The sequence below is a fragment of the Chiloscyllium punctatum genome, chromosome 41, assembly GCF_047496795.1.
Source record: "Chiloscyllium punctatum isolate Juve2018m chromosome 41, sChiPun1.3, whole genome shotgun sequence".
Lineage (NCBI taxonomy): Eukaryota > Metazoa > Chordata > Chondrichthyes > Orectolobiformes > Hemiscylliidae > Chiloscyllium > Chiloscyllium punctatum.
Window position 1 is genome coordinate 34,128,562 of NC_092779.1, and position 12,627 is coordinate 34,141,188.

The following is a 12,627-nucleotide window of genomic DNA, read 5'->3' on the forward strand; positions in this document are numbered from 1 at the left end:
GCAAAGACTTATTCTGGTGGGGATGAACGATTATCTGGGAAGGGGATAGTTAACTAGTGAAGTCAAGGACAGCATCATATTGAAAGACAACGTGGTAAAGGTTAGTCGTAAGTCAAAGAATTAGGGAAGCTTTTAAACAAACAAAAAATAACTACCAAAAATAGTGAGAAAGTAAAATTTCAGGACAAATTTGCAAGTAATGTCAAGATGGACGCCAAGAGCTTCTTTAAATATATAAAAAGGGAGAGAGGCCAAAATGAACCTAGGTCCCTGAGAAAATGAGGCTGGGAAAATAATAATGGGAAGTGAGGAAATGGCAGAGTAGATGAACAAATGCTTTGCATCAATCTTCATTGTAGAAGATGATCATAATATTCTAAAATTACTAAATACTCAAGGGGTAAAAGGAAGGGATGGAATAAATACAACAAATATTGCTAGAGAAAAGTGCTTGAGAAACTAAGAGGAATAAAGATCAGTTAGTTCCCTGGACCTGATGGGATGCATCCCAGGGTATTGAAGGAACTATCTAGTGGTTGCATTAGTAGTAATCTTCCAGAAAGCCTTAGATTCTGAAAATGTGCCTGAGGATTGTAAAGCTGCCAACATAAAACCTTTATTTAAAAAGGGAAGGAGATAAAGACCAGGTAACTATAGGCCAGTTAGCTTAACATCTGTGATTGGGAAAATGTTTTAGTCTGTTATAAAGGATGTAATAGCAGAGCATTTAGAAATGCATAATATGGTCAGACAGAATCATGAGGAGGAAATCTTGTGTGGCAAATTTACTAGAATTCTTTGGAGAGGTCACACACAAGAGAAGTAAAAGGTAAGCAGTGGATGTGATATAATTGCATTTTCACAAGGTGTTAAGATACCACACATTAGGTTACTTAAGATTAGAGCCCATGGTGTTGAAGATAGTATACTAGCATGGATAGGGCATTGTCTAACTAATAGAAGATAGAGAATTTGGATAAATGAGCCATTTTCAGTTTGGCAATGTGTAACTGATGGCATGCAACAGAGATCAGCTTTGGGGCTACAATTATTTACAACATATAATAATGACTTGGATGAGGAAAGTGAATTCACTATAGCCAAGTTTGCAAATGACAAAAAGAGGCAAAAATGGTGAGGATGACACAACGAGTCTGAGTTTGCTGAGTTTTTCCAGCAATTTCTGGTTATATCCTGCTTCCTGTAGACTCCATTCTGTTCTCCCAGTTCCTCTGTCTCTGTCACATGTGTTCTGATGATGCCAGCTTCGACAAAGGGGCCTCTGAAATGTCCACCTTTTCCTCAACCAAGGATCCCCACCACTGTGATTGACAGGGCCCCCAGTTATCTGCAGCCCATCTCCTGCACTTCAGCCCTCACCACCTATTTTCCCTCCCTCAACATTGAAACGGTTCACCCAGTCCTCACTTATCATCCCATAACCAAAGGATCATTAGCTGCCATTTTTGTCACCTCCAGCCAGATGCCACCACATAGCACATATTCCCCTCCCCTCCCTTGTTAGCATTCCACAGGGACCATTCCCTCTGGGATACCTTGGTCCGCTCCACTTCCACATCCAACACCTCACACCCCCATAGCATCTTCCCATGATTGGCCGATAAGTGGCAAATAACATTCATGCTACACAAATGCCAGAGTATGACCATCACGAATAAGAGACTATCTAACACCATCTCTTGGCATTCAGTGGTGTTACCATCACTGAATCCCCTACTATCTACATCCTGGGGGGTTATCATTGACCAGAAACTCAATTGGACTCACCACAGAAACACAATGGCTACAACATCAGGTGAGAAGCTAGGAATACTGCAGTGACTAACTCTCCCTCCTGACTCCTTAAAGCCTATGCACCATGTAAAAGGCACAAGTCAGGAGTGTGATGGAATACTCCCCACTTGCCTGGATGAGTGCAGCCCCAGCAACACTCAAGAAGCTTGACACCAACCAGAACAAGGTCAAGAGTGTGTTGCTGGTAAAGCACAGCAGGCCAGGCAGCATCCGAGGAGCAGGAAAATCAGGATTCCTGATGAAGGATTCTTGCCCAAAACATTGATTTTCCTGCTCCTTGGATGTTGCCTGATCTGTTGTGCTTTTCCAGCAACACATTCTGAACTCTATTTCCAGCATTTGCAGACCTCACTGTTTCCACCATCCAGAACAAAGCAGCCAGCTTGATTGGAACTGCATCCACAAGCATCCATTCCCCCCACCACCAATGGTCAGTAGCAGCAGTGTATATTATCTACAAGATGGGCTGCAGAAATTTACCAACGATCCTCAGACAGCACCTTCCAACCCCACACACATTTCCATCTGGAAGGATAAGGGCAGCAAATATTTGGGAACAGCACCACCTTCAAGTTCCCCTCCAAATTACCTACCAACCTGACTTCAAAATATATTGCTGTTTCTTCACTGTTGCTGGGCCAAAATCCTGGAATTCCGTTCCTAACGGCACTATGGGTTAACCCACAGCAGATGGACTACAGCAGTTTGTGAAGCCAGCTCACCACCACCTTCTCAAGGGCAACTCGGGACAGGCAATAAATGCTGGTCAACCAGCAGTGCCCACATCCCACAAAATGAATAAATTTTTAAAAATGCAATCACATAAGATATAACATCCACCCATTTACTTCCTCTCCTCATTATCAAAAGTCCTAGACCCATTTTCCAGTTGAAGCAGTGATTTACCTACACTTCATTCAGTCTAGTCTACTGAATACGTTGGTCATAATGTGGTCTCCCCTACATTGAGGCAAATGCAGACAGGGCAACTGCTTCGCAGAACTCATACATTCTGTCTGTAAAACTAACCCTAAGCTTCCTACTGCCTGTCACTACAACACACCACCCTGTTTCCCTGGCCAAGATCTCTGTCTCAGGCTTGCTGCAGTGCTCCAGCTAAGCTCACTACAAGTTGGAAGAACAGCATCTCATTTTCCACTTGGTGATCCTGCAGCCTTTAGGATTCAATGTAGAGTTCAGAAATTTTAGGGCCTGAGTATCTTCTCCCATGCCCTGACTCCAACTCCCATACATTAGGCCTTGTCATCACATGGGCTGCTATCACAAACAGAATGTTGTCAACTACTAATCATCCCCATTAGCAGCTATAAATTCTCCCAGACTGACCATTATCCATTCGGTTGTCCATCCAACTGATGTTCTCTCTCTCTGGGCTCCATCTCCACCTATCGTTTACTCCTCCCAACCCATCTTCAGCATATATACCAACCTTTTCCCGGTTACAGTCAGTTCTGAAGAAGGATCACTGGACCTGAAACGTTTCTCTCCACAGATGCTGCCAGGCCTGCTGAGTTATTCCAGTATTTCTGTTTATTTTTGTTTCTGATATCCAGCATCCGCAGTTCTGAGCTTTGACAAAGGGTCAGTTAGACTCGAAACGTCAGCTCTTTTCTCTCCTTACAGATGCTGCCAGACCTGCTGAGATTTTCCAGCATTTTCTCTTTTGGTTTCAGATTCCAGCATCCGCAGTAATTTGCTTTTATCCGCAGTTCTGTGGTCTTTGTTTTAGCCAGGTATGAGGGACAGTCCTATGAGGAAAGGATAAGTAGATTAGGCCTGTACTCATTGGAATATAGAAGAATGAGAGGCAACTTTATTGAAACACAATTTCTTAGTGAATTTGACAAAGTAGATGCAGAAAGGTTGTTTCCCCTTCTGAGAGAGTCTAATACCAGAGAGCGTAATCTGAAAATTTGGACTAGGTCCAGTAGGTGGTCCATGTCGTCTTTTGCTCTGGCCAGAATAGATTATTGCCACAAACATAACTTCACTCAGCTACATATCCAAAATACAAAACAATGGATACCAAGTAGAGCAGTGTCAACTGTTGCTGTTGCTAAATTGTTCAAGTATAAGTTCCACTCCCACCTGAGCACGTGCCTAGGGCTGGCACTCGCATGTAAACTCTTTCTTTTCTGTCATAATGGGGAAGAGGAGCTAGTGGTGACCAAAAACTTGGCCTCTCCAAAACATTTTGGGAAGTTTTTTTAAACACAGAGAAAGTAATGAGGTGAAATATTTCAGAAGAGTGTACCATGGAATAACAACGAGGTCACTGAAGGCTTCGCCACTTTCTCTAAGTGATGAGGACTAAAAAGCAGTCAGATGTACAATTGTAACCCTAGTTCTGATGCTATGTAACTGTATGTTGACCCTGTAGTGAAACTTGAGCTGAAAATGTGTTGCTGGAAAAGCGCAGCAGGTCAGGCAGCATCCAAGGAACAGGAGAATCGACGTTTCGGGCATCAGCCCTTCTTTGCGTTTTTCCAGCAACACATTTTCAGCTCTGATCTCCAGCATCTGCAGTCCTCACTTTCTCCTGTAGTGAAACTTGTTAATCTCACTCACTCCCTCCCACAACATGGAACCTAAACAACATTTCGTTATTGCTGGATGAATTTTATTTTCTAATGACCTCTGGTTGCATTGTCAAACTGGAGCAGTTCACCTCAAGTTTATAATACAGATAAGCAGTGATCTTAACAACTAACGCTGTTAGAGTACTGATTGCATACAAGTATGTTTCTTTCTGAAGCTCACTGAAGAGCTGAGATAACAATGAACTGTTAGAAAAATACTCAACTCATGCAAAACATGGCAAAGATCACAAATCGCCCAGCAACTTGGGACTTCTCATTCAGCTGGATATATTGAGTGTTAGTTGGAAAGCTACCAAGTCAGTAATATCATTTACTTGCAATGCCACATTCAAAGTCTTATTGACAACCACTCAATGGGGATATCTTTTATTAGCTGAGCCTCACTGATGTCCCCATATGGATTGTATTTCATTGCAATCTTTACTTGATTCTTCACTATCAGGATTGGATCTGACTACAAAGTGTTAGCTTCTGATTCAGAAAATTATGGGTTCTATTGACAAATTATCTTCTACGTGTGAATAACACGCACTTTAACTGATATTGTAGATATGAGTTTCAGTTTAATATGCTTGTTATGTACTGTCCCTAAACTCTGATGCGGCTTCTGAAACCATTGAAGAGAAGAAGATCAATGTCATTGGCATAACTTGAAGTAAATGTCAATTGTGCCTTAATGATAGTACATTCAAAATCCTATTCTTGTTACTGTAAGGGTAAATCTATGTGTAGTACTGAGGGAGTATTGCTTTGTTGTAACTGCTGCACCTTGCATGAGATGTTAAACCGAGGCCATGTCAACCCTGTTAGGCTAAAGATCCCATTTCAGCGGGAGTTCTCCTGGCTAATATTTATACTTATTTCATCACCTAAAGGTCTGATTATCTGTTCTACATCACATTGTTGTTAGTGGGATCTGGACTTCCTCATTGCAATTATATCTTTGTTTCAAAATGTGTTTAATCGTGCAAGTATTTTCAGATGTCTGGAGGTTATGAAAAATGTTAATAGATACAATCTTTTCAGTTATCTCAATAAGACTCTTTTAAAATCTGGTTTTAAATGTAAAATCAATTAGAAAATCTAAAAATATAACATGCATACAGAATATAAATTTGTATTTAATTAGAGATCATAACCATGACAGTATTTTTGATGAACCCCATTCTTGGATGAATAGAGTCTTGCCATTGTTTACCAGTTTGTTGAGTTCCCATTCTATCAGGTCTATCCGAGTCTGAAAATGCTTCTCAAATTCAATTTTACACCAAAATGACATATTATGCACTCTCATAAATGAATGAAGCAAGGGAGATAGATATTTTACTGCCAAGCAGTAAGTACTAACTTACTTGTTACAAATTATGCCCAGAGGTCTCCCAGGATAGATCAGGACCTGCCTCTGGGTAAATTTGCAGTTACTTTTCAATGAGTTAGGCAGCTGAGGAACATCCATCATTGGCCCCCCAGTGGAGATATTCCAGCAATAAGATCATACGTCAGTTCTTTTCCAAATAGGCATATCATCACAGAATAGAAATCAACCAGGGAATCAGTTTTGAATCATTGGGAAACCATGGCAACTCAACTTAGAGATTACTAATGCAGCCAAGCAGGCTTCAATATGCTTTTGAAAACAAAAACAGCAAAATAATGTCCAACTATGGTATCAGCAAAACCTTGAGAGTAGTGGGGATTGCAAGTTTATGAATGAAGACTTTTTCAACATAACATTCTGTGCTCGTCTTACAAATATATTTTGGTGACCTCAAATTCTGATATGATAATTGCAGGGATGAATTACAGGGGGTCAGGGATTGGAGTGCTGTGACATGATTAAAGCATTCAAAAAGAATATTTGAACAGTTTTAGCCCTGTGTATCTGGTGCAGGGTTACAGGTTACTTAGCTGCCTTGGCACCACCAAGATTCTTGTCACCTATGATTTTAATGTGCTGCTAGGAGCAGCCCACTGAAAGCTGTCATGATGCCATTGGGAGCCAACTAGACAAGACCTGTGACTGTAGGGACTCAACTACACACGCGGCTGAGAAATATGAAATATTTCCTGGTTAAGCCTGGAGAAAAACTCCAAATCTTTCAAGCCCCATAATGGCAGCTTAGACCATCCTTACCTTGAACTTCCCTCTTCCCGAGTGCAAAATGTTTTCTTTATTTTAGCAGGGCAGTTTTGTGTTGCTACTTTATTCTCCCAGCTGAGAAATGGTATGCCAGCATTTTACTAAGGACCAGGAGTCACATTAGACCTGGTATGATTTCTGCAGTGTGCCATTCACCCTCCAAAAATTTAAGTTGAGGTCCATGTCTGATGTCCCTTTAAAGATATTGCCCATAACAACTCCTCCCTCCAAGGTGACTGATATTATTTCTAGAAATGTTGATAAAATGAACCAAAAAAGCTCTTGATGTAGTTCACAATTTCAGCCATGATGTATAAGCAAATGTACCATATTGAAAATAATTATGTAAAATAAGAGCAAGAGTAGGGCAATCAGTCCCTCAAACTAATATCATTATTAAATTAGATCATTCTGATCTTCATATTAACTTCATCTATCCCTTTTGGTTTTTACCCCTTAATACCTATAAATAACAAAGATCTATAGTTAGGTTTTGACACTTTTAATTGTTCCAGCCAGCACCATTTTTGAAGTAGACAAGAGTTTCAGATTTCCACTGTCCTCATGTGACAAAGTGCTTCCTGATTTCACTGCTGAATAACGGAGCTCAAAGTTACCAGTTCTGCCTCTTACCCTGGACTCACCCACCAAAACAAATAGGAGAAAGTGAGGACTGCAGATGCTGGAGATCAGAGTTGAAAAGTGTGGTGCTGGAAAAGCACAGCCTCCTGATGAAGGACTTATGCCTGAAACCTTGATTCTCCTGCTCCTCGGATGCTGCCTGACCTATGCTTTTCCAGCACCACACTTTTCAACACCAAAACCAATAGTTTGTCTTTGCTTTCCCTACCAACTCTTTAAATATCTAATGATGACTTAATCTTGTGCGTACAAGGGAATTCACACTTAGCTCATAAAATATATTCACATAATTTAAACCCCACTGAAAATCTGATACATCTATGCTGCACCTCTACAAAAACCATTATACCCTTCTAATGTCTGGTGTCCTGTTTAGAATGTGGTATTGTAGATATGGTCCAACCATACCTTAGAAAGTTATTTTCTCATCAACCTTTTCAGAGATGTTATGACACACCTTGAGAGCAAATAGTTCTTGAACCCAGAGGTAGGGAGACTTAAGAGCCTCTGGAAGGTAAAACGCTGTTGTCCCTCTGCAGAGAAAAGCATCTCAAGCCTGTGAATAGCCAGTTTATTTCCCCTCTTTGGTTTCTGTAAGTGGTGACTTTTAATGAATAAATCAGAGACCTTTATAAGCATGTTGAGTCATCCTGTGCCACCTGCAGAAACATGAAAGTACCTGAAGAAGGAAGATTGAGGTACTGTGAACTGATCAACAAAAGGATCATCTCATCAAACACTGTGGACAGAGTAATTGAACTACCTTTCCTACTGCCCATAAGACACTTTTTCTTAGTATCTATCTGAAGTTGTGTGTAGACAGGGAATTTAATGAGTAAGTTATAATTTTAACTAGTAGAGTTGCCATTTTACAGATTTACAAAGTGCCACCACTTTAAGTATTAGTGTAATTTGGTGTGATTAATTAAGTGTATCAGCCAACTGTACTAAACAACCATACACCAAATCCTCATTATCTGTGGGGGGTAGTGGCAAGGATCTCCTGCAGATTTAAACAAAACACACACATACTGCTCTGATGTAACTCTCCAAAGGACTGTGCAATCTGTCAGGACTTGTCAGTGGGGTTAAAAAGCAAAATTAAGTTTAGGGCCAATCTTGCAAGTACACTGAATCACAGTTAGTGAATACATGTAAAACAAAGAGTAAGTGTATTGCACCTTCAACTTTTCTATACAATGAACAGATACAAATTGTAAGTGTCCTTAAGATTTTGTTTTGTCAGGTTTATAGATTAACACCAGTTGTGTGACGCTAATTCATGACAAAAGTAGACTGCTGGTGATTTCAATGCGCAGAAAAACCTGACCTAACTTTGGACGCCCCAAACGTAGATAACAGGAATCAGATTAATGTGTGCACATACATCTAAAACTGTAGCTTCTCTTTGCATTCGATTTTGTAAGCAGAACAGTTTTGTGTTGTAAATGCCACATTCCGAGTTCACATTGTTTCAGAACCACTGGTGAAGTGTAAGTGAGTTTACAGACTGACCAGGATTTGTTTGTTTTTATTTTGAATTTCTGTTCAGGTGATGCAAGTTGTAAAGGAGCAGATCACAAGAGCACTGACAACCAAGCCTAACTCACTGGATCAGTTCAAGAGCAAGTTGCAGAACCTGAGTTATACTGAGATCCTGAAAATCCGGCAATCTGAGAGGATGAACCAGGAAGACTTCCAGTCTCGTCCAATCATGTAGGCACCCAATACTTTCTAGTCTTTTTCTTCTCAATTTGAGTCATTTCAAACATTTCAGAGTGATTCCCAAATATAGGCAGGCAATTTGCATGAGTTTTGTTTGCATTCCCTTTAGTTTGGAAGATTGAAGAGTCAACTAATCAAAGTTTTTTTGAAGTAGCAAAGGATTTGCTAGGCTAAACTCAGAATGATTCTTTCCTCTGGTTGGCGAATCCAGAACAAGATTGAAATATCCTAAAATTAGAATTTAACCGTTCAGGGATTAAATCAGACAGCACATTTTCATACATAAAGCAGTGAAAATCTGTAAAATTACGAGTTAAGTAGACAGTGATTTATGGGGATCAATTGAAATTTTCAAGATTGAGATCAATAGCTTTTCTTAGGTAATGGCATCAAGAGGTATGGAGCTTGGACAAATGGATTTGGGAAACTTATTGACCATAATTTAATGGTATGGTGGGATGGGGCTCAGGGAATGATTGCTCTACTTCTGTTCCTATTTAAGAGAAAAATGACACAGGTAGTTAAAACAAATAATTTAGAATCCTTACAATGTGGAAACAGGCCCTTCAGGCCAACAAGTCCATACCAACTCTCTGAAGAGTAATCCACCCAAGACCCATTCCCATACATTTACCCCTGACTAATGCACCTCACCTACACATCCCTGAACTCTATAGACAATTCAGCAATTGACCTGACCTGCACATCTTTGGATTGTGGGAGGAAACCAGAGCACGCAGAGGAAACCCGTACAGACATGGGGAGAACATGCAAAGTCCATACAGACAGTCACCTGAGGCTGGAATCGAACCTGGGTCCCTGGCGCTGTGAGGCAGCAGTGCTAACCACTGAGCCACCATGCTGCCCAGTTTCAACGGGATAAGTACAGATTAATCATTATAAGGAAGGGAAGAGGTTATTTTTAGCTCAGTTTTCTCTCCTCTTCAGTAACGTAGTTCCACATAGAGAGATTTCTGGTACGTCTAAACCCCCAAATCTGCTGGCATTCTACACCTCAGGTTGTTTGAGAATCGTGATGCTGATGGTCCTTTAACAAGGTTAAGTTGTACTTGGTTTTATTTTTGAGAGAGGTCGTAAATGCAGAGGTTCCAATATGTCTGGAACTATCTTGCAAAAGCTTTTGAGTTTTTTTAAAACATTTTATACAATGAAAGTTCTCCCAGTTCAGGGTTTGGTTTGGTTTGGTTTGGTTTTAGCAAGCTGTTTTGTTTGTAGCTGCTGGTCAAGTTTTAGCTGGGAACCCAGAAAAGCTGCTGGACCCAAAGAAGCAGTTCCACACTGATCCTCTCTCTCTGGCATCTCTCCTGTAATAAGCTGTGTTTGACTTTACCTTTTTTTTACCAAAGGGGTGTATATGGGAATGTTGCAAGTATTTGGAACAGCATCATTAAGTTGCGATAGAGTTGATTGGGTTTTCAGATAGGTTAAATTATTCTAAATTCGGTTCTCCTTTGTTCATGCATCATTCAGTAGACTGTAAATAAATTCTGTTTTGTTTAAAACTGAGTGGTTGAGCTTGCTGTATCACTCCTGGTATAGCCATTCTACACCTGCTTAAAACAATGAGAAAAGTTAGGGTCTGGGCTGCCTTCTTGAAATGTTTTGAGGGAATCTGACCTGGTCCATAACAGAATGATTAGTATTACCATTAAATTCATCATCATCAATCCCATTTCTAAATGTTCACATTTTCCACTATAAGTGTCTGGATACCTTAAGAATAATGGCTCTAGGTGAACATTTCTTTCCCACCTCCACTTGTCAAAAGATGTCCCCTTTAAATCTATGCAATACAATACTCTCCCCTTAAACTGCCCATGTTGAAAATGGACAGTTGCTATACCAACCAAAATACACTACTCATTTACATTAGCATCAATTTCAAAGTTGATGCGTTTATAGCATTTTAAGTGTTCTGTTTCCTTCGGGTTAAAATGGCTGTGTTTACTCACTAATTCTACTTGATGTATCTGAATTTCTAATAGTATCAGAAGTTAAATTAAGTCATTTCTTCAAGGCACTGTGCTCTTGCCAATTGCCTACATTTTGATGCATATAAATTAAACCTTCTTTTAGAATTGCACAGAATTGGCCAGGAGATTCACAGTGTATTAACAGGAGATCAGGCACTAGAGTGTGCATAACTGAACACACTAATTAGATTCCTTAAGATCATAGGTTTTAATTCTGAAAAGCCAGTAAAAATATTACAGTCCTACTTTGTGCCACCTGCTACCTCCAGGATCTTGAATTTTGGGCCAGATTTGCGATCCCCAGAGAAGTAGCACAAATTGGGAAATTTCCCAGCTCAGCACATTGGCTTTGGGAGAAGGTACCAGTAATGGCAGCATCTGTTTTCTGGTGCTGGAGGCTGCTGTGGAATAGGGTTGGCTCTGTCAGCCCCAGATGCAGATAGGTTGAAGCTAAAGGTTCTGAGGATGGGATGGACAGGGATTGATGGGATTGGCTTTTCAAAAGATCCACTTTTAGGTCTTTCCCCCAGTGTTTGCTCATATTTTAGGCCCATCATCCCTCATTCCTCGTGCCCCTTACTTCACCACTCTCAATGGCAATTCATGTCTCACACCCTGTCCAGTGGTTACTTGTACTCTATATGCCAAATCATGGTCTGTATCGGCCCCAATGTCAACTCATTCTTTTCTTTTATCCCTTCATGCCAAATCAGTCAGTATCCTCTGTGGGCAAACCTTCAGAGCCATCTTGAGATGAAATAAAGTTCTAAATATTTATTGCGGTCATCAATGTGTCTAAAAATAAAACTCCCAATCTTAAAAATAAATTCAAAGCTTTGAAAGACTTTCGGCCACTTAATACTTTATTATAATAGACTTGTCTTCACAACTCAACGTCAAAGACACCTAGTCCTTTAATAACTTCTTCGAGCTATCAGCTGAATTGTTTTTCTCCCTTTAACCTTTTATTGAATTCAGTCATTACTAGCAAAGCCAGCATTTGGTTCCCATCCCTAACTTCCATTGAACCAAATGGATTAGAAGGTAGTTAAACTCAACCATATTGTTGTGTCTGTAAAATCACAGGTATGTTAGCCCAAGTAAGAACTGCAGATTTCTTTCTCTCATGGGTTTTTGTAAAAATCACTGATACTTGCCATGACCACCATTACTGAGTCTACCTTTTAATTCCTGCTGTTAGTGATTTAATTTAAAGTTTCATTAGCTACCATGATGATATTTGAATTTATGTTCCAAGAGCATTTGCCTCTAGATTAAAGTTCAGTGACAATATCACCATTCCAAAATCACCTCTAAACTGTAAATTCCAGACCCCTCCTGAGATAATTATAGGTTGTGGATAGCAGTCAAACATTCATAATGATATAATGATAGCCCTTATGTCAATAAGCAGTATTGTAACTTCTATTTCTTTTGTTTCTCACTGACACGGAACGGGCATGCTTTTCTAAAATCTTAATTGATAGAGTACTTAAATTCTTCAGGAAGGTGATGCCCAGTATTACTGGTGAAACCTATACAGCAGCTAAATTTAGGATTGTAGACAAGAAGTTCTAAGTCTCAACTGGCTGATCAAGATGATAAACAGTTGATCTTTTCCTTCAAAGATTCAACATTTTAATCTGAAGATAGGTCTTCCATCCCTACTAATGAGAATGGCAGCTGTTAC

At 40.0% G+C, this 12,627-nt stretch overlaps 1 protein-coding gene across 14 annotated transcripts in view; it reads left to right on the forward strand.

Moving 5' to 3' along the window:
* elmo1 (engulfment and cell motility 1 (ced-12 homolog, C. elegans)) overlaps positions 1 to 12,627 on the forward strand; it is a 281,631-nt gene that overhangs the window by 246,756 nt on the left and 22,248 nt on the right. For all 14 annotated transcript variants that reach the window (XM_072560697.1, XM_072560695.1, XM_072560693.1 and 11 more), the window contains one exon: positions 8,771 to 8,934. In XM_072560697.1, coding sequence (XP_072416798.1) covers positions 8,771 to 8,934 — 164 coding nt within the window. The remainder of the gene's footprint in view (positions 1 to 8,770; positions 8,935 to 12,627) is intronic.